The following is a 21564-nucleotide window of genomic DNA, read 5'->3' on the forward strand; positions in this document are numbered from 1 at the left end:
TATATACATATCATAATTTAGTTAGCAAACTCATTTTACTCATATAGAATGTTTATAATTATATAACAGCTGTTCAATAAGCAATTACATTGCATACATATATGATCATTATGATTTTCATTATCGTAATAACCCAATGTATAAAATAGGTTAGAATACTGTTCAGCTCTGAGGAGAACTCCTCTATACAAAAAGTCTGGGTCTGCCTGCTATTATGGTAGCAAAAGAAAACATATTTTTAATGGGGATGTATTGGATTAATGAAAGATTCGACTCTCATGTTGATCTGCGACAAAATGAAGGGAAAACTATTAACCAGGGATGATTGTGACACAAACTGAAAACCCCTGAAAATTTTATGTGTAAAAACTCAATAAGATATCAATTTATATACTATTCTGAGTTAATAAAATTTTTTATTAGTAACTAATTTAAGGACACATTCTTACAAGAATCGCGATTATTGGATTTAAAAATCGCATGAATATGAATCACGATATTGGATTTTAAGAATGTGAAAACACAAATCGCATTATTGGATTTTTGAATTGCGATGCACACAATTTTTTGATCCAGTGACTAGGAATAGTGACGTAGGATTTTAAACTCGCTCGAATATGAATCACGATATTAGAGGATTCCAACATAGTTTCAAACATTAAAAACTATGAAGAGCGGTCAAACCAAAAATGTATATTTGCAGAAGAGACTAGTGTTTGAAAAAATCTCGTTAACGTGATTCAGTGAAGCTTTAAAAATTTTAATTCTAGATTGTAGAACTTAATTGTTACTCTAAATGTTAAATTGCAGTGATAATTTCATCAGATTATAAGTTCTGATTCGCGAAAATCCGCAAATCAATGGTATTGAGATGAACGGAATTCTGCAAAAAAATCACATGCCTTGCTACTAGTTTCCAGACCTGGAGGAATAATACGGAAAACCCGGAATTCAAGGGCACACCCAGAATACTATCATCCCTGATTAACCCTTATCCGAAGTAACTTATCCTTGCAATAATAATTAACTGATTGAAGAATTAAATAATTACTTGATACCCTGCAAGACTGAAATCTGGAGGAGTTGTTCTGAAAGCTTCACTAAGGATTTTTAAAATAGACATAAATAAAACGTTCAGGAGAACTTTGATAAATATAATTCATTAAGTATGCATACCCGTAAAATGTTTATAATTATATAACTATATATTTAATAAGAAATAAAATTCCATACGTGCAAGATCTTTACAATTTTATCATAATCTAGTGTATAAAATAGTTAAGGGTAATAATTTATTTTTATTTTTATAATACATAGATAAGTTTCATGTGAATTTCGATTAATATAATTCATAAGTCACAAAATTTACAAAGATGTAAGATATTTATACTATGATATAATTTAATCAACAATTTCATTTCGTACATACAATTTTATCATCTTCATATCATTACATACAATTTTAAGATTTAACTAGCAAGCTCATTCCCATTTATACAAAATTAAATATTCATTAACACATACATTCTAAAGAAATAATGACATTTTTATATAAATATATCAAACACTGAGATTAAAGTACGCCAAAAAATTACATTTAATCTTGTCTGCAATATGTAATTTGATAAAAATTTAAAGCATATATAACAAGAGTACACAGGTCAGAAATACAAGTGTCAGGCACATACAGGACAGAGATACACAAGTGACAGGCACACACAGCTAAAATAATTTCTTATAAAGATTTCCTTCAAATTTTCAACATTTTAAAATAAATAATATTTCGGTTTTGAAAAAAGAATCATAAATAGAAAACATATACAAGCATGCAGAGTTTGTAATTATTAAATAAGCTTCTATTTGTAAATAAATAAAATTTAAAATAAATAAAGATTGAAAATCAATTTGAAAAAAAAATATAACTTTGTACCAAAATAAATGCTTTACAAAAGCTGCCAATCAATGAAATATATACACATACAGAATGTCCTATAATCACTGCCTTTGATATCTATTTTTAGCATCCATGTCAAAAGATTAAATCATGAGGACCTATTTGTTGTCGTAAATCAATGTTTAAGTGAAACACCCCAATCAAAATCCAACAAAGTTTTGTATATGTAGAACTAAAGAATAGAAAACTAGTTTAGATATCAGTTTTATCAAATTTTCTGACATGAATCTCTAATAGATTTTCTGAAACAGATAATTTTTGCTAACTATTGAATACATAAAATGGTCTATACAGGAAATTCTTTTAATATAAAAGGAAATATTAAATGCCAAAACTATATTACTTTAATAATTATAAATATAATTTTGCTGCAATAATGTTAGTTTACGGTAGTTTGTAGTACAAACAATTTCAGAAAATATATAAATGTTGTGAAATGCATACAATATTATGTGAAAACAATTTTAATGATATTTCAAAAGAGAAAATGAAAATCTGCATAACTTTATAACTCTAAATTTTCTTTTAATCTCTCTTAGCGATATTACTTATGCGCTATAGAAATTATTGCACACTGTATAAAAAAAGGGCATAACTGCATAAAAACTGAAATTTTTATAATAAAAAATTAAAAACAAAAACATGACTATAAATTTTTCTGTTGGAGAGATACAGTTAAAAAAAGGTTTCGTCTGATTGAGACAGGCTTGACTATAAATATTTCTATTTACATTATTTATATTTTTCAACTGATAATTTTAAATAGAAATAAAAATTGTATTCTCTTAAGTTAGATGTAACTAGCATTTTCAGAACTAAACAAATATTTTGAATTGATTTAAAAATAATAATTTCTCAATAAAAATAAATAAATAAAATAACTAAAAGTTTTCAACTCATTAATATAAATGATCTTTTCTTTATTGTTTGATAATATTACTTATTTAAACAGGGCTCTATTTCTCTATTTTCAAAATAAAGCTTAAGAGCTTTAAGAATTTTCAAGGAAAAAAAAATCACAAAGCTTCAAGGGGAAAAAAATAGGAGGATGCAATTATTTTAAAATCTATATTGAAATACTTAAGTAACTTAATAGCAATTAATGAACAAGTTCCAAAAATTAGGGAAAAAAAAAACATTTTGTCATTGAAACAGACACAGGTTGAAAATAATTGCTTAAATGCAGACTCAATTGTCTAGAAAATTTTCTTTACATTTTATGGGTAAATAAAATTTTTTTTACTTCCAGTTTCCTTAACTTTATGGTATAAAAAAATAACAATTGTTAGCCTATTTAAAAAGGAACCCTTTTTATGAGCATGCTTGTGCAACATTTTCCCCATGATTTCACTAATTAAATGTAACTTGAAAAATTTTTGATGTCAAAATGTTTCATTTTAAAGAATTACTAAACGACTTCAAGGAATTTAAAGACTATAAGAACCCTGTTAAAGTCCAAAAAAAATAAATAAATAAATAAATAAAAAAAAATAAAAAATTTAATAAAGTTTTTTTTTTTAAACCAAATTTTCCAAATATCATCAAATTTCCGAAAATTACACAAAAACTAGGAAACTTTCAATTTATACCAAAATTTCTTGTCAAATTACTACTGGTCAGATCTTGTGAAAGTAGCAGATACAGAGAGAACATTCTATTTTTCTAAAATTCATACACAATAAAAATGCGTGAAAAATCTACAAATTTTTAATAATACTGTATTTTACAGAAAAAAAAAATTGAAATGTTATGCTACCGTACCAAATTAAAAAGTATAAAAAAGGGCAAAAATATAATAGTTCTCCATGAAAAAAATAAAGACTGCAAAAAAATAAAAACTGAAATAGTAAAGTAGGAAGAAAGTACAAAAGAGCATTGCTGCCAATATGGACTGGAAAAAATACTGTAGATTTCACAAAACATAAATTTCATGATATTTGCTGCATAATATACCAAATATTTTACATACAGGGATTTTTATTGTCATCAAAATACAAAAATTTTATATTTACCAGTTATGATTGACATTAAACGAAATGCTTTTAACTTATGCTAAATCACAATTTTTAATAGTAATTTCTTACTGATAGTTTAAAGATGCTTTAAATAATTTAAAAAAAGAGAATCCAAATAAAAATAAACCACGATATTTTTAAATAAGAAAAAAAGCTTTATATTGAATACTATAAATGAAGCTCGCTTTATTACGTAACACCAATTTAAATATTCAAGCAAGCAATAAACTGTGAAAAATTCTATTTCAATAGGGATTTTTTAGGAAACTTAATTTTAGGGACTTTTCTAAAATGTACAAAAACCGGGAGAGATTGGATTAGACGAGTAAAGCGGGAGAAATTGGCATAATCCAGTAGAGTTGGCAGCTATGAAAAGAGAAATGCATAACATTTTCATTATTCAATACTGAAATTTTCGGTGTCTCACATTACACTATTTACTTATAAAAATACTGCACAGTTATAAAAACATGAATGAAAAAAAAATCAATCACTGTTTATAGAAAAATAGTTACATGAAAATATAATATTAGTTAATCAATATAATTTTAAAGAATTTTCTTTCATAGATTCTCGAAAAATCTGTTTATATCAACTTCTTGAATTCTGGTTTTTATTATACAACTTGAAGGCAAAGGGGTGAATGTTAATTGTAGAGATGCTGTGTTTCCCGTTCCATGCTCAAGTTAACCGCGTTTAGAAGCTCACTTAAGGCTGAATAGTTAAGCTCTTCCGGTTTAGGCAACTCTTCTTGAAAAGGTCTTGCCTTGAATACATTACTTTTGCAGGTCGAGGAGACGCCAATACCTTTTTCTCCGTTATTATCAATACCACTCTTCTCAACAGCGTGTCTTAACCACGGAAACCTGTGGAATAACAAAAGAAATTTATTATTACAATACAAAGTATCATAATGGCAAAAATATGATACAACAATTAATATAAATTTTTTTATTTTAGATACTTTTTCAGGGTGGCCACTCAAATCAGATTTCAAATTTCCCTGATTTTTCCAGATAAAAATCTTAAAATTTCCAGGTGTGTGTTTCTTTTTTCTCATGAAGTGTAGGATGTATACAAGAAAAGTGTTTATATTATAAAACATTTTATTCAAAATGTCATTTTTTAACATATCATTTCAAAAAAAATAATTTATTTTGACAATTTGGCAAGATATTTTATTTATTTTTTAATGTTTTGGGCAAAATTTCGAATCAAAAATTACATATTGACCAACAAAACAGTAAAATTAAATATTAATATATAGTTAGTTCTTAAAAACCCTTTTTTTTTAAAATTAAAATATGTTATAAACGGTTAAAATGAAATTGAAAAAATTATCTTTAATGCAAAAATTGTAACAATTTGTCGACAAGCATTGCTGTTAGCGATTGCAAAAAAAATGTTGTGATTGGTTGGTTTGCTGAGAAAAAATAATTCACAGATTTCTTTGAATGGGAGTACAAAAGCTTTTAGAAAAAGAGTGCAATATAAAATCTATTATTATTGAATTAAAACTAACTAATTTTTGGAGAATTCTATAAAGTTAAAAATACAAAAACACTTTGTTAAAATAGAAAAAAATTACCACCAAAGCATCGGAACAAACTTGAGCCATAAATGGATTCAGCCCAAGGACAGAATTTAAAAACAAAAGCTAACATCCTAATCCCTTCCACCTCCACAACAATCTTTTCTAAATTGCACAGTCCCATAGCAGTCAAAGGTTTCTACATTCGTTTAGCAACTGTGAGAGAATTTTACGTGGCATTCTATTTTAACAGAGCTCTAATGGAGCAAATTTTTATGCAAGCAAAGTATCGCTAAGTTGATGATATTTCAGCTGTTTGGCGATACATTTCCGTCTAGAAAAAAGTGGGCATAATGGATGAAATAATTTAAATTAGTGAGATTAAAAAAATTATCAAAGGAAAAATTTCCAGCTTTTCTTTAAAATTCCCTGATTTTTCCAGGTTTTCTCCAGTATAAAAAAATTCCCTGATAATTCCAGGTTTTCCAGGAGGGTGGCCACCCTGTTTTTATTAAATAATTACAATTTTTTTCTCCCATATTATAAAACTAAAATTTATTAATTCAGGGTGCATAGCCAAATCTTTGAATCAAAAATAAGCACTTTTTAAAAACTTTTCAAGCACTTTACAAAAATTTTCAAGCACTCAAAAAATTCATATTCAAACAATGATATTATTGAAAAACAAAAACTTTTTATAAACAGTTTTAGCGTTAAAAAAAAAAAAGAAACGGCGTAAATCGAAACAATCAGTACTTTCCCACATCACCAAGTGAATTCAACTTGACCCTTACCCCCTACGTCAAAAAAAAAGAGTTAGAAGTAAAATAAAATAAACAAGAACAAAATTAAAATGAAAAAGATTTCACAAGGATCTGATATTCTCTATCCGAATTGGAGCACTCTGGTTTCGGTTTCAAGAGTGCGCGCATGCGCAAGTCATAAGGTGGGTACGACATGAAGTTCGCGTGAATGATTACGTAGCAAACTCCCCATTTTTCGTGAAATGCATGGGATCCACCAGATATCACGGAAAGGAAGAAAAAAATTATTCAGAAAAAAAGCACTTTTTAAAAACGCCAGCTGAAAAAAGCACCTTTAAGTACTTTTTACAAACGCTACGCACCCTGTAATTGAATTTTATTAATGAATTATTATCTGAAAAAAAAAAAAAAAAAACTGTATTAACACCAATTATCCTGAACTACAAGTTTAAAAAAATATATATGAACTTGAATGGATGAATAAGAACGATTTGAACAAGATAACAGGGAGAACTAATAGTAGGAATTGAAGAACGTGTGGTATCAGACAACTATGAAAGTATAAATTTTGAGACCTACCACGTCATGTTCTTTATTGAATTTATCTGACACGGTCAATATAAAATATTTAAATGTACGCACTAAACTATTCTTTTATTAAAATAGAGCGATAATTTAGAAATTATCACTGATGTTATCTTTAAAATATGCGAAAAACTGAATCGCTTATAGTAAAATCTTAAACACTGACTAACGCTCAACCCATCAGAAAATTGCATTTTCTTTTCTGCTCATCTCTATTTAATGAATGAATTATATTTGAAAAAAGTCTTGTAAAAGTAGGTTGAAAAAATCACTAATTTTAATTTTAACTGTGCAAGGTATGTTAACAACAATGTAAATAAAACTAATATTTTCCTTAAATTTAATAATTTTAAAAAACCTGGAATAAGAAAAATAATAGTTTTATTTATTGCCTGCATAAAATTAAATGATCCTTTTGTACAGTTCTTACGATCTATTATATTTGATGTTTCAAAGCAGACAATATTATCAGATGTACCTTTTACTTGCATCATTTGGTGGCAAAGCTAACAGTGAACAAGAAAAAGCATATGTCCCTGGTTGTAGCATTAAAGATAAGATAATTTTTTTTCTATGAATTCAAGAATAAATTTTTATGTTTTTTTAATATCCCCTCTCCAGTTCTCATTTGTCAATTACAGGCCCAATAGCTGCTAACGGTTTGTATCCCATTTACTTAACAATTGAATAGGATGCGTGTTATTGTGGTACTTTGCTATGCAAGTAGGTTTATTATCTCTTTAAAAAAAAAATTTCTTTACTCAAAATAATACATAAATAACTACAGAATGTTCAGAATTTTTTCTTCTTCTAAATACATACATTTTTCAAGCTCTAAGCAAAATGATTGATTTAAAATATTCTAAATTGAGTTAAATTGTTTCTCACAAAATTGAAACTGAGTTGCTTACCTCACATGAATAAACAAAATAAAAGTAAAATATAAAAATATTTATAAAAACTTCATTGATCAATTTTAAGTCTAATATAAATAACTTAAAGTACAGCATAGTTAAACAAATTTTATTAGGTTACTGAAGTGAAATATATTATTGTAAATTAACCTAAAGGAACATAAAGATGGATTCTATTCATATTTCATTTCATAAAGAAAAAGCAAAACTAGAGAAATAAATAAATAAAAACAAATGTAAGAAAAAGAAAAGCAGTCGTGTCTGATGCAAAAACAATTAATTATTAATTGACAATAAAAATACTTATTATTATCAAAATTTTGTTTTAAACAGAAAAAATAATTTAATTATGTTAAATCTTAGTTGCACAGAACGATTAATTATGTATCTTTGTATCGGACTTAAAATATCAGTAAGTGCATGAGAATTTTTTTTTGTAAATCAAAATGTGAAATGTTTCGACACATTTGTGCCTGTTAATAACCTATTTTGTTACAATTCACTTCAATTTCGTCCATTTCCCATTATTAGTGTGAATTTTTTTTTAAAAAAAAACTGTACTTTGTTAGAGATTCACTCACCATAGTTAAAAATTTCAAATGATGTTGCCTTTCATTTAATAGTCTGAAACTTAATGAAAACTGATATTAAGGTATAAGTCATTATTTCTAAATCTTCAATTTTTTTCATCTGGTTGCCAAGCTTGAAACCTGTACCTGCACAGTGCAGAACAAAAATAGAAGGTTTCATTTTCCTTCTTTCTAATAAACAAATATAATTAATAAAAATTTACATTCTAAGTTTCTTTGCTTTTTGTTAGCTTTTTAGGGTAAAGGAGAAACAGTTTCGGAAATATCTCTGGAATGTAAGCAAAACATTTACGAACTTTCAACATTGTGATAAATACACAATTCGAATTTTGAATCAAAAATCAAATATTTACCAACAGAAACATTTAATGTTATAATCTAGCTCACAAAAGAACCTTTTTCCTTTTAATAAAATATGCTATAGAGGGTTAAATTGAAATTCAAAAAATTAGCATCAATGCAACAATTGAAACGATTCTGCTATTAGTGATTCAAGAAAATGAGCGATTTGTTGGCTTTGCTGAGAAAAAATAATTCATTGGATGAGAAGACAAAAGCTTTCGGAAGAAGAGTGCAAGAGAAAATCTATTATTAAATTATAACCAACTAGTTTTTGGAAAGTTAAAAACACTAAAACATTTTGTTAAAAGAAAAAAATACCCTCAAAGCGTTGGAGCAAACTTGAATGAACTGAACCAGGGGAGCACAAATATCCTAAACCCTTCTTCCACCTCTATTACAATTTTTGCCTTTCCTAAACTGTTTAATCTCCAAAGCGGTCTTCGCCATTCATTTAGCAACATGGGAGAGTTTCATATGGCATTCTAGTTTAGCAGGGAAAGAATTATAATGTAAGAGAAGTATTACTAAGTTGATGATATTTCAACTGTTTGACAATTAATTTCAAGCTACATAAAGAGGATATAACAGATGGTAAAATAATTCAAATTAAGAAAAAAATTCCCCGATTTTTCAAGGTTTTTATCCTAATTTCGCTGACTTTCCCAGGTTCATTCCAGTATAAAAAAAATTCACCGATAATTCCAGGTGGGTGGCCACCCTGTCTTTCTAGAAAAAAAAAAAAGGATACATCCTTCATTTACATACAGGGTTCATGCTCTACTTTAGAAATAAAATTCAAGTACTTTTCAAGGACTTTTTAAGACTTATTATAAAATTCTCAAGGACTTAATTTTTAGTAAAAGATAGACTAAAATTTTACATTTTAAACTAAAATGTTTTGACGATAATAGTTAGTTGACAGTCGATAATAGCAGTACTGAAAAATAAGACTTCCATTGCTCTCTTGATTTCAGAAAGTGATCTAAGTATAAAAAAAGCAAGGGTGATTGGCATCAAGTCAAGAATAAAATTCATGATTCATAAAAACGTTCAGATTTGAATTTTGCACAAGGCCTATTTTAAGCTAGGTATACAACCTCTGAATAAGCAAAAATTCGGGCAGGACGGGGGGAATGTTCTCTATAATACTGTGATATCAATTAGATATTTAAAAACAACTCTGCCGGGAGATTTTTATTTAATATTTAAAGTGGCAGAAGCATTTAGACAGTGAAATTTAAATTGCTCTTAAATATAATTTTGAAATTTTGACCACTTTTCTATTAAAGAAAATTAATCAATTATTGGATGTTGCGGCTTAATTATCATTTTAAATTTATTACGGGTCAACCATTTTAAATTGAATCAGTTGCCAACTTTCACCTCAATATCTTCTGATAGATTCTTACTAACAATTTTGGTCACTTTGATTATTTTAATTAACCACTCATACTTGAATTAATTTTTTTTCAGTAGCATCAATCATACGCACTTGACATGGTCACATGAACACGAATCGTAACGAGTAGTTTTCAAATAGAGTATAAATACGAAAATCGATGTTTAATATTACAACATCGATGTTTGATATTGCAACATCGATGTTTGATATTGCAAAATGCGTGAATACGAATAGCGACATTGGATTTTAAACTTGCGGAAAAATAATCACGATATTGGGGTTTAAAAATGCTTAAGTACAAATCGCGATATTAGATTTTTAAATTGCTTTAATGGGAATTGCAAGTACAATTTTTGAATCACGCGAAAACGAATCGCAACACATAGCTTTTAAATCAGTTTAATACGAAGATCGATGATTGATATTAAAACTGCCTGAATAAGAATCGAGATTTTGTCAGAATCTGGCGCCGTTTCCAATATTTAAAATTCCTAAAATCAGCCAAACATACATAAAATCTTAAAATCATACAGTACGTGTCATCATCTGAAAGGCGGGAAAGTCATTCTCTCACGCTTACGTGCGTCAAAAAGTTAAACACAGAAATGCTGGAAATAGGGCTGTTTTCCTGAGTTTTCGATACTTTTTAAGGTCATTTTGAGTTCTTCAAGGATTTAATACCATTTTCAAGTACTTCTAGGGGCCCTTGAAAATCAAAATGAAATTCAAGTACTTTTCAAGGTTTTTTCAAGGCCGCGGGAACCCTGTACATACATAAATTTAACTTAATATTTTGGAGAATTTCTAGTTGAATTACAAAATTCTTAATATCAATAAATGTAAGAAATTTTCCTTAATGGAAATGGTTAGTGTGAATCATCGTTTTGAAATTTGCACTCATAGAACACTTACAAATTGAGAATCGTGAAATCGCCACTTGGTCTCTGCAATGATATGTCTGTCATTGGGACATTGTTCAAGAAGATTCCATAAGAACCATTCTGAGTTATGTGAGAATCAGAAATCAGCAATTCAGTGAAGCTTTCAGTCGAATATTCACCTTCTGCGTCTACATGCAGTCCATACCTTTCATTGCGCTCAATATTTGAAGACTGTAAGTGTAACGAACTTAAAGATTTCATTTGGATACCATCTTTCTACAAATGAGAGAGGTTATTAGAAATCAGAACATAATCGGAAAAAAAAATAGATTATGCAGAGAAAATGAAAATTGATAAAATTAAAACTCATCAATTCTCACAACACCCATTCAGAAATTCAAGAATGTAAATTTGAGGTAGTTGACAATGTCGTTTGCTTGGGCTCTGCAAACAACAAGAGGAACAATATAAAGAAGAATTACTATAGCCAATAAATGTTTTAATAAATCTACTGTAATTCATAGAAGTTGTAAATCTCTTCTAAGATCAATTTTAACATATGCTTGTGAAACCTGTCTTGTACGGATGTTGGGTACCTTTTAAGAGAAAGACAAGTATTTTTAGAGATAAATGTTGTGTGGCTTAGAAGTCTAGAGACTCTTTATATATAATTAACCTGACATTATTAAACGACAAAGAATAAAATGGGCAGGCCACGTTATCAGAATGGACGAAGACCGTACCACAACAAGAGAGTTTTCAATGCCAGACCAGTTGGCACACCAAAAAGAGGCAGGCCGAATTTGAGATGGGTAGATAGTTTAGAAAAGACTTCCTGAGAAGGCCAAGGCCCACCCTGGGCTGTTGAGCTATTGATGATGATGAAATCTCTCAAGCCATTTATTAAATCAGGAAAATCCATTAAATTAAAATTCATTAATTCATTCATTAAATCATGAAAATTCATTAATTCATTCATTAAATCATGAAAATTCACAAATTAAAATGAAAATTTCGGAACCACCTTCTGCCTCATTAAAAAGTACCCGCTCTACTATACACTAGGACAAACTTCACACTATATTACCTAAATGTCTACCTCAGGGGTAACTGTGACACAAAGTAAAAAAACTCCCGAAAATTTTGTGCAAAAATCTATAGCAATTTATATACCATATAAATTTGCCACATTGGATTTTTAAATTATGCGAATACAAATCGCAATGTGTAAATTCTAAATTAGGTTAATACGGAAATCGACGTTTGACATTCAAATAGTGCAAATAGAAATCGCGATATTAGCGGATTCCGACGCAGTTCCAAACATTCAAAATGGTAAAATTAAGTCAATTTTAAACCACCTGAATACAATTTGCAACACATAACTTTAGGTTGATACTAAAATCAATGTCTGATAGTTTAACCGTGCGAATAGGAATCACAATATTAGCGAATTCCGGTGCAGTTTAAAACGGCAAAAATCTGCCACACCAAAAGAATCCCGAGTATGTTAGTGAGAATTAGTGAAGTTTTAAAATTTGAATTTTAGATTGAGAAATTCCGCTAAAATTTCGTCACATTAAAAGTTTTTCATAAGTGGAAGTTTGAGGTTTTCAGGGATGCAGAATTTCACGGATATTCTTAGAAAAATCAAATGCCTACTTTTAAATTTTAGACCAGGAACTATTATACGAAAAATCTAGAGTTCCTCGGAATAGAACCACCTCTGATACTTGTAATTAAGGGGCACAATGTTATTGCAAACAATATCAATACATTATAAATAATGAGGTCGTTATGAACAACTATATTTCTTTCATTCAAAAACTACGTTTAACATATTATATACAGTTAATTTTGCATTTTTTTCACATAAAATTTTCTTTACACATAAAGTTTTTTTCAGAAACAATACTTTAAATTATGTTCAGAAAAAAATTAAGAATAAAAAATGTCAACATCTTTTATTGAAGAGCAATTCAAAATATATAATAAGCATATAAGTAATGAGATAGAAATAGATGACTTTGCATCAATTCACTTTTAAAAACTTATTTTAATGTATTACATACAACTAATTTTGCATTTTCTTTTTATCAAATTTTCATTACATATAAAGTTTCTTTCAGAGACAATGCTTTAAATTAGGTAAAGAAAAGTTATTACGAAAAGTTAAGATTATTTATTACAGAGTATTTCAAAAAATTTCACAAAATGAAAACTTTAAAACACATCTGTTATACTCTGAATCTTCATATATACAGATTTTAAATTTAAAAAAACAGAGTAAAGAAAGAGTTGAAGCAACAATATAGCTGAAAAAAAAATACAAAAGCAAAAAGCTTTTTTTTTTCTGCAGAATTATATTCTAAAGATTCTTCTCTTGTTCATCGGAAAGGAATGAAATACTCGTGATTTTTCAGAATATGAAGGAAAAAAATGCCAATGACTGGCTGGCGTCAGCTAGAATTTTAAATTGATAAAATAAAATAAAAAATAAATAATAATAAAAATTCAGAAATCACAGAAGTTTAAAAGATAATTCGCTCAAGAAATTATGTTTTTTCTTTCATTTTTTAAAAGAGCACCATAATTTTTGAAGAACATTTTATATTGTAATAAAATATGACAGTGAGTGGGGATTTTGTTAGAGAAATCCATTTTAAAAAGTAGATTTTTTGGCTACCTAAATCTATGACTTTCCTTGAATTTTTTAAAAAATAGTGAAAATCATGACTTTTTAGGTGTGCATACCCTGCTGGCAATAAATAATAGGATACACAGTATTATACAACATTTTAATCCTATCACCATTAAAACATGTATCCATATCTGCAACATTGGAGAAATAAAATAACGGAGATTTTACCAGTAACATATTTTAGGTGACAAGTTGAGTTTTGATATAACATGCATAATCACTTAAGTCAAAAAGAGAAATTCAAAATTGGAAATATTATAAGCACTTACAGTTTGCAGGGGTCTTAGGTTTTTATGAGAGGTACCTATTTTGTGATAATTTAGACATAATTTGTGAAAATTAAAAATTATATTAAAAAATCAACACAAAAATATGGTAAAGTTGGAAGATATTTTCAAATTTTGTCACTACAAATAAAAATCATTTATGAGTGGTAAATTTTTATATATTTTTCCCCATATATTCAAAGATAATTTTTCTATATTAAAATATTGGGCTTAAAACTGTATCTAAATTTAAAAATCCATAACAATTATTGTCCATTTTTAAATTTCAACTTGAATTAAAAAAAAAAAACATGCATGCATGCACAGTACTTTTATTAAAAATTATTTTCATTATGAGAACATTTCTCACAGGGTCATATAGAAAAAAGTTTCAGTGAGAAAAAATACTTCATAAAAAAATAAAGGTCAGTTTAAATTTAGAATAATGTTCGAATTTCAACTTCCTGTAAAGTCATTTAATTTTTTGGAAAAAGAAATAACTCTGTGTAGGGTATGTGTTTCAATTTAGATTTTCAAATTCATGACTAATTCCTAGAACTTTTCATGATTTAACAAAGTTTCTATTTTTTCCCGACAAAAACAGAACAATAAATTTGAAAAGCATTATAATAACATTCACTGAAATGCTAGGTATAACCAAAACTGTTATACTCTGCATCTTCATATTTATCGATTTTAAATTTATAAAATAGCTGGAAAAAAAAGCAAATAATTTTTTCCCCCAGCAGAATTATATTCTAAAGATACTTTCCTTGTTCATCGGAAAGGAAAGAAATACTCCAGATTTTCTGTTCTCATTTCGGAATAAAAAAAATTCGCCAATGACTGGCTTGCTTTAGTTGGAATTTTAAATTGATAAAATGAAAGAAATAAACAAAAATTTCGAAATCACAGAAGTTTAAAAGATAATATGTTCTAGAAATGATGTTTTTTTCTTTCATTTGTTGAAATAACAGGATAAAAACATCTTATATTTTAATAAAATATGACTGTGAGTGGGGATTTTGTTAGAAATTCAGATATTCGGAGCACCATGACATTAGGGGGGGGGGAGGATTCAATTTTAAAAATTAGACCAATTTGGCGACCTAAATCCATGACTTTTTTTTTTAAAAAAATAGTTAAAGTCACGACATTTCATGACTAATTTTGTTCAATATCGAAATTCATGACTTTCCAGGTGCGTGGATATCCTGTCTGTGAAAAAAAAAGCTTGCTATAATATAGCGCGACCGACTGGTTAGGCTTACCACACCGCACTGACCAAGTATGTGTACCTATTCGTATATGCTTAATTAACCTAGGATTTATTTTTTCTTACGGGGTTACAACGACAAAAATTTAAGAAGCGGGGAGGAGAATTTTAGAACTTGCTTTTTTAAACGCATTTTGTGAAACTACCGTTTTTCCTTAAGTTGAATTTGTGAAGGTACTGCTAAACAGTATTAAATTTGCCCAGGACAGACCCCTGGTTTCTGAAGTAAAAAATATGCATATAATTCTTAATCTCTAAATTAGATTTCTTTTAAAGCATTATTTATAATTACTTAAAATATAAACACTCAAAATAGCACCATCTGATGAGAAATAAGAAGTATTTTTGCTATCATCAATGATTTTATTGGCAAAAATTTCTTCACCAAATACAGAGAAATTTGAGAACCCTAATTTTTTCATGCTTCTTGCGAGTTGCTTCACTAATACTAACATTTTTCTTACATAGACGATATTTTTAAAAATAACAAATATACATGTTACTAATTTAAAGTAACAGAAGCATCAACTTCAAAAAAATAATAATAAAAAACAGGGTGGCTAATTTCCCTGATTTTTCCAATAAAAATCTTAAAATTTCCAGGTCAGCATGTTTTTTCCCCCCCTTATGAAGTGGGTACAAGAAAAGTGTCAATATTATAAAGTATTTTACTTAAAATGCTATTTATGCAATATATCATTGAATAGATGCGGAAAAAATAATATGTTTAGCTTGTAGAATATATTGCTTTTAAGGAATTTTTTTTTTAAAGAGTTAAGTAGGTAATTTTTGCTCAAAATAGCAAATACAGACCCCCCAAAAAAACTTGGATAAGCAGTGTTTAATGTATTTTAAAAATAAAATAATTGCAGGTGATTATACATCAATAATTTTCTTTATTTATTTACATTTCAATTTAGAGCTATTTTATACTGTATTTTATCCAAACAGTGCTCTTTATAAAATTCATTGATATAATTTCCTTTAAACCAGTATCTAGTTATATGTTTAAATCATGTTGTTTGTTTTGTATTAGCACTATTATTTTAAGAGACATTCAGTATTCGCAAAGGCAAAAATTGTCAAATTTCTTGTGGCATATTTTATAGAAAAAAACAAGATAAAATTCTTTAAATTTTATTCCCTTTTGTTTTGTTCTTATTTTTCTTATTAGAAATTAGAATATTTAAAGAATTCCAATCTAACTACATGGTTTCTTAGTTTAGATTAGGTAATTGATTTTATAACTGGGAAATAAATTACAGGGTGTCGAACATAAAAAATTAACATAAATTTCTTAGAAAATTTATGCTATAAAACATAAGTTTAATTTTTATATTAAATATTTAGTACATCATAACCTATTGAAAACAATTTGTTTAATAAAAACTGATTATAATAAAATCAAATTAAATGGTTTAAATTGTTGGATGTAAATCGCACGAAAGCAAAAAATGATTACTCACTTACAAACTGTCTTAAACTCTGTGAATTTGTTTGTAAATGCATTTTGAAGCTGACATTTAAATAAAAAATTCTATGCAGTTCTTAACTTGTAAAACATGATCAACAATTAATTTGAAATCTTTTACTTCAGTTTCAGACAGTGTCAAATCAGATTTTTTCACTTCAGTGTTATTTTTTAAGCTGGATATAAATTTAGGTTAATGATAGTAACCATTACTAGTGGGCTGCACCCCCTGCTCGCTAACGCTCATCAACCCCGCTTCGCTCGCTACTAACTTAGGTCCATTGCAAATGCACAAAATTCTAAGAATTCAAAGCAAGCATTCAAATCCATATAACAACTTTAAAAATAAAAAAAAAATTACATCTTTTTAGTAAATACTAAGTCATTAAAATAAATTTGAATTCATATAAATGACATGTAATTCGTTAAACCTATTACAAATGTGCTATAGTAAAAAATCTTAAGATAAAATTTCTAAAACTGATATCTCCTTAAAAAGGTTAAAATTTTGGTTATAATTAAGCCTATTAAAAATTGAAATAAGTGAATTGCAATGGGAAAACCTGCATAAACAAAACACTATGTTTTTAAAAAATAATAACCATGAACGATTCACAACTTTGTTAAAAACATAAGTATAAGTGACAGAGTAAATGCTTTAGCAAATCAGGAATGATAGTTAAATCTTCCAACTTGATTTTTCCATCATGGCAGCATTTGTTAGATTTCCCAGAGGAATTTTTTTCTTCTGCCCAGAAGTGAGCAACACAAAAACTATTAAAATTTTGGTCATGGAACCGATGTTGTGTTCGACAACATCAATAGTTAAATCTTGAATGACAGCACGTCGTCTACACATTCTTTCACCAGTACGTCTTTCATAGTAACAGCACGACTGAGACTCATTTTTCAATGATTAACTAATAACAATAATAAAACAAATAAATTCGTGATATAAATAAAAAATCGTCAAATAAATTCGTAAAGTATAAATTCGTGAAGAAAAAAAACAAACACTTTCAACAAAATACTAAAATAGAGATCTATCGACAAAGACTGTATGCTCTCTCTGGTTATTTCAGTTTCCGCTTTTAAAAGCGCTATATGTTGAGCCACCTCAGTAGATTTGGCATGTGACATTTTTAGCGGCAATCATCGGTCGATTTTCTAGCATTGCCATTCGCGGAGTTGTAATGAGGCTTTTTTTTGTCGCCGTGTAAGAGAAATATATATATAGATAATTACTGAAAATTACTTTAATTTTAATCTTAACACTATAAACATTATTTTTCACTTAAATAGCTTCTTTATATTTAAATTGTTTTCCATTTCCTGTTAGAATGAATGGATCAATGAGTTTTATAAAAAATTTTATCTTAAGGAAATCCGAAAATAAAAAAAAACTGCCACCGAAATGTTTTTTTGAAAAATAGGGGGGGGGGAGCAGAAATTTTTTATTATTTTTATATATATATAAAACAATCTATTGAAAAAAAAATTTCACTGTACATTCAAACGAAAAAGAAAGCAACAACAATTCTTTAATTGCACAGGTAAAATGATAATTTAATAGTATTATTTATTGCCTGCATAAAATTAAATAAGCGTTTTTTACAGTTTTTACAATCTATTGTACTTGATGTTTCAAAGCAGACGACATTAATCGATATACCATTTACTTAAATTTAGTGGCACAGCTAACAGTGAACAAAAAAGAGCATATGTCCCTGGTTGTAGCATTAGAGATGCATCAAATTTACGAAGAAAAAAATTTATATAAATTCCAATAATTTATATAAAATATTAAAAAATTTATATAATTTACAGTTTCAGTTGCCAATTATAGGCCACGACTAGCTATTTTTATCCCATTTACTTAAAAATTGAATAGGATGTGTTATTTGTTGCAGTTTGTTGTGCAATTAGTTTCATTATTTTTTTCCTAACTCAAAAAATAAATAACTACAGAACGTTCTGATTTTTTTTTTTAAATCCATACATTTTTCAAGCTCTAAGAAAAATGATTGATTTAAAATGTCCTAAATGAAGTTAAATTGTTTCTCCTTAAAAACTTAAAACTGAGTAATTTTCCTCATACAAATAAATAAAATGAAAAATAAAACAATATAAAAACTTCATTGATCAATTTTAAGTTATAATATAAATAACTTAAAAAACAGTACAGTTAAACAAATTATATTAGGCTACTGAGGTGAAATACATTATTGTAAATTAACCAATATTTAGAAGGTTTCTATCCATATTTCCCTTCATTTAATGAAGAAAAAACAAAATAAGAGATGAGAACAAAAATATATGTAATGAAAAGAAAGGCACTGACATAAAACTAATTAATTATAATTTTACAATAAAAATAACACTTCACTGTAAAAAAATAAAAAAACTTTAAACAGAAAAATAATTTTATTACAATTAAATTCTAGTGACACAGAGCAATTAATTATGTATTTTGGTGTCACACATAAAACATCAAAAGTGTATCTTGAGAATGATTTGTGTTAATAAATTTGAAATGTCCATTTGTGCAAGATAACCTGTTTTGTTACAGTTCGCCTTTTTTTTCTTAGTTATTATTTTTTTCCATTTTTTATTATTAAAGTGAATTTTTTGTAGAAAAAAAAACTGTACTTAGTTCGAGAGTCACTTACCACGGTTAAAAATTTCAAATGACGTAGCCCTTCATTTAACAGCCTATAACTTATTGAAAACTGATAAATCAAACACCATATTTCTAAATCTTCAATTTTTTACTTTGAAAATGATACCTCATTTACTTAATATTAAGTTTAAAATTTTGGTCATTTGGTTGCCCAACTTAAAACATGTAACTGAACAGTGCAGAAAAAAAAAGTTCTGTTTTCCTTCTTTCTAATAAGTTTATACATCATTTAACATGTTTTCCATACATTCCTTGTTTTTTCCCCAGCTTTTTAAGGTAAAAGGAGAAACAATTTCACAAATATCATCTCTAGAATGTAAGCAACATTTATGAACTTTCGACATTGTGATTAATAAATGAATTTTGAGATTAATAAATGAATTTTGAATCAAAAATCAAATATTTACCAAGAAAACAGTAAAATTTAATGCTATATCTAGTTGGTTCATAAAAAAAGCTTCTTTTTTTTAAAAATAAAATATGTTACAAAAGGCTAAAATGAAATCCAGAAAATTAGCATCAATGCACCAATTGTAATGATTTTGCCAGTAACGAGTCAAGGAAATGAGTGATTGGTAGGCTTTGCTAAGAAAAAATAATTCCTTGGATGGGAGAACAAAAGCTTTCAGAAAAAGAGTGCAAGATAAAATCTATTATTAAAATTATAACCAATAAATTTTTGGAGGATTTTATAACGTTAAAAAAAAACCAAAACATTTTGAATCATTTCGTTACCATCAAAAATACTCCCAAAGCATCAGAACAAACTTTAACAATAAAGGAATTCAGCCCACGGATTAGAAGATTAAAAAATCCTAGTTATATATATAAAAAACTAATATCCTAACCCTTTCTTTCACCTCCACCACAATTTTTGCCTTTTTTAAACTGTGTAGTCCCATAATCTCAAAAAAGAGGTCAAAGATTTCTCTATTCATTTAGCAACATGGGAGAGTTTCATATGGCAGTCTAGTTTAGCAGGATAATAATGGTGAGAATTTTAATGCAAGCAAAGTATTGCTAAGTTGATGATATTTCAACTGTTTGACAATAAATTTCCATCTAAATAAAGTGGATATAGCGAATAGTAAAATATTTTAAATTAAGAAAAAAAATTCCAGCCAGCATAAAAAAATTCCCTGATAATTCCAGGTGGGTGGACACTCTGAAAAAATAAACTTTTCAGTTAAAATAATAAAACTTTTTGATTCGAATTCGCAATATTTTTAAAAAAATTCTAATATTATGGCCGATACATTTGCATTTTAGAGGGGGAAAACACAATAATTATTTCCTTTTTCGCATTTTCTAAAGCTTCATCACATTAAAAAAAATCAAGAAATCTGTAGCATTAACTACTGGAAAAACACCAACGGCGAAATCATGCGTGTCGGATTCTTCAAAAAGGGGTTACTAAATATGTGTTTTCATTTTGAGATTCATTTGTTGTAATAAACAATATCGTATTAAAAATATAGGAATTTAAAAACTATGTGCACAATAGTAAAAACTACAAAAAGTAGAACAAAAATTTCTGCAGAAAAGAAAACCAAAATTTTTTACTTCCCAAAGGAAAAATCTTTCTGCAAGAACTGTGCTACGTTCTGCGACAATGTCGCCACGATTCTGCCAGGGGGCTGGAGAATACGCAGGTAAACAGGAGATAGTCGGAAAATACAGGATTCTTTGTTAAAAACCAGGAGACTTGTCAGGTATCCAATTTCAAATAAAACAATGAAAAAGAAATCCAAGTTACCTTAGAATTACAAACAATGGTGTCTTGCAAGACTGCTTCTGCACCTCCCAGCAGCAATATTCCATGATCAGAAGCATTACTGTCAACAATGCATCCTTTCATGTGAAGTTTTCCATGATGGACAACTACAGCGCTCAGCAGATCCTTCTTCACTCTTAATAAGACATTCTCAATTTCTATAATTCTGGTGCAACAGTTTAAGAAGACATCACTGTTGCCTGTTGCTTCAAGCACAATCTCCTTACAATCTCCTCCAACTCCTAAAACGATACAAGGAAAATGTTACATGAATTACCAAATCTTTCAACAAAAAATAAGCACCTTTTAAGTACTCAAAAGATATACATTAACAAAATTATATTCAAAGACTTTACATGATAAAATAAATAGTTTCTGACATAAAGAACTCTTTTCTTGATTACTATTAGCCATTATA

At 27.8% G+C, this 21564-nt stretch overlaps 1 protein-coding gene across 5 annotated transcripts in view; it reads right to left on the reverse strand.

Annotated features, from left to right (window-relative positions):
* Nucleotides 1–2868: 2868 nt before the first annotated feature.
* Nucleotides 2869–21564, reverse strand: part of nesd (SHC binding and spindle associated nessun dorma) — a 63920-nt gene continuing 45224 nt past the window's right edge. For 3 of the 5 annotated variants that reach the window (XM_043052616.3, XM_071183729.2, XM_043052614.3), the window contains exons 8-10: nt 21129–21388; nt 11010–11254; nt 3463–4835 (exon numbers count right to left, since the gene is read on the reverse strand). In XM_043052616.3, coding sequence (XP_042908550.2) covers nt 4616–4835; nt 11010–11254; nt 21129–21388 — 725 coding nt within the window. In that variant the 3' untranslated portion in view covers nt 3463–4615. Of the gene's footprint in view, nt 4836–11009; nt 11255–20901; nt 21010–21128; nt 21389–21564 lie in introns of those variants that run through there. The other 2 variants (XM_043052615.3, XM_087167020.1) reach the window with 2 other exon arrangements.

This window comes from Parasteatoda tepidariorum, chromosome 7, assembly GCF_982258835.1.
Source record: "Parasteatoda tepidariorum strain Cologne lab strain chromosome 7, Ptep-v5.0, whole genome shotgun sequence".
Lineage (NCBI taxonomy): Eukaryota > Metazoa > Arthropoda > Arachnida > Araneae > Theridiidae > Parasteatoda > Parasteatoda tepidariorum.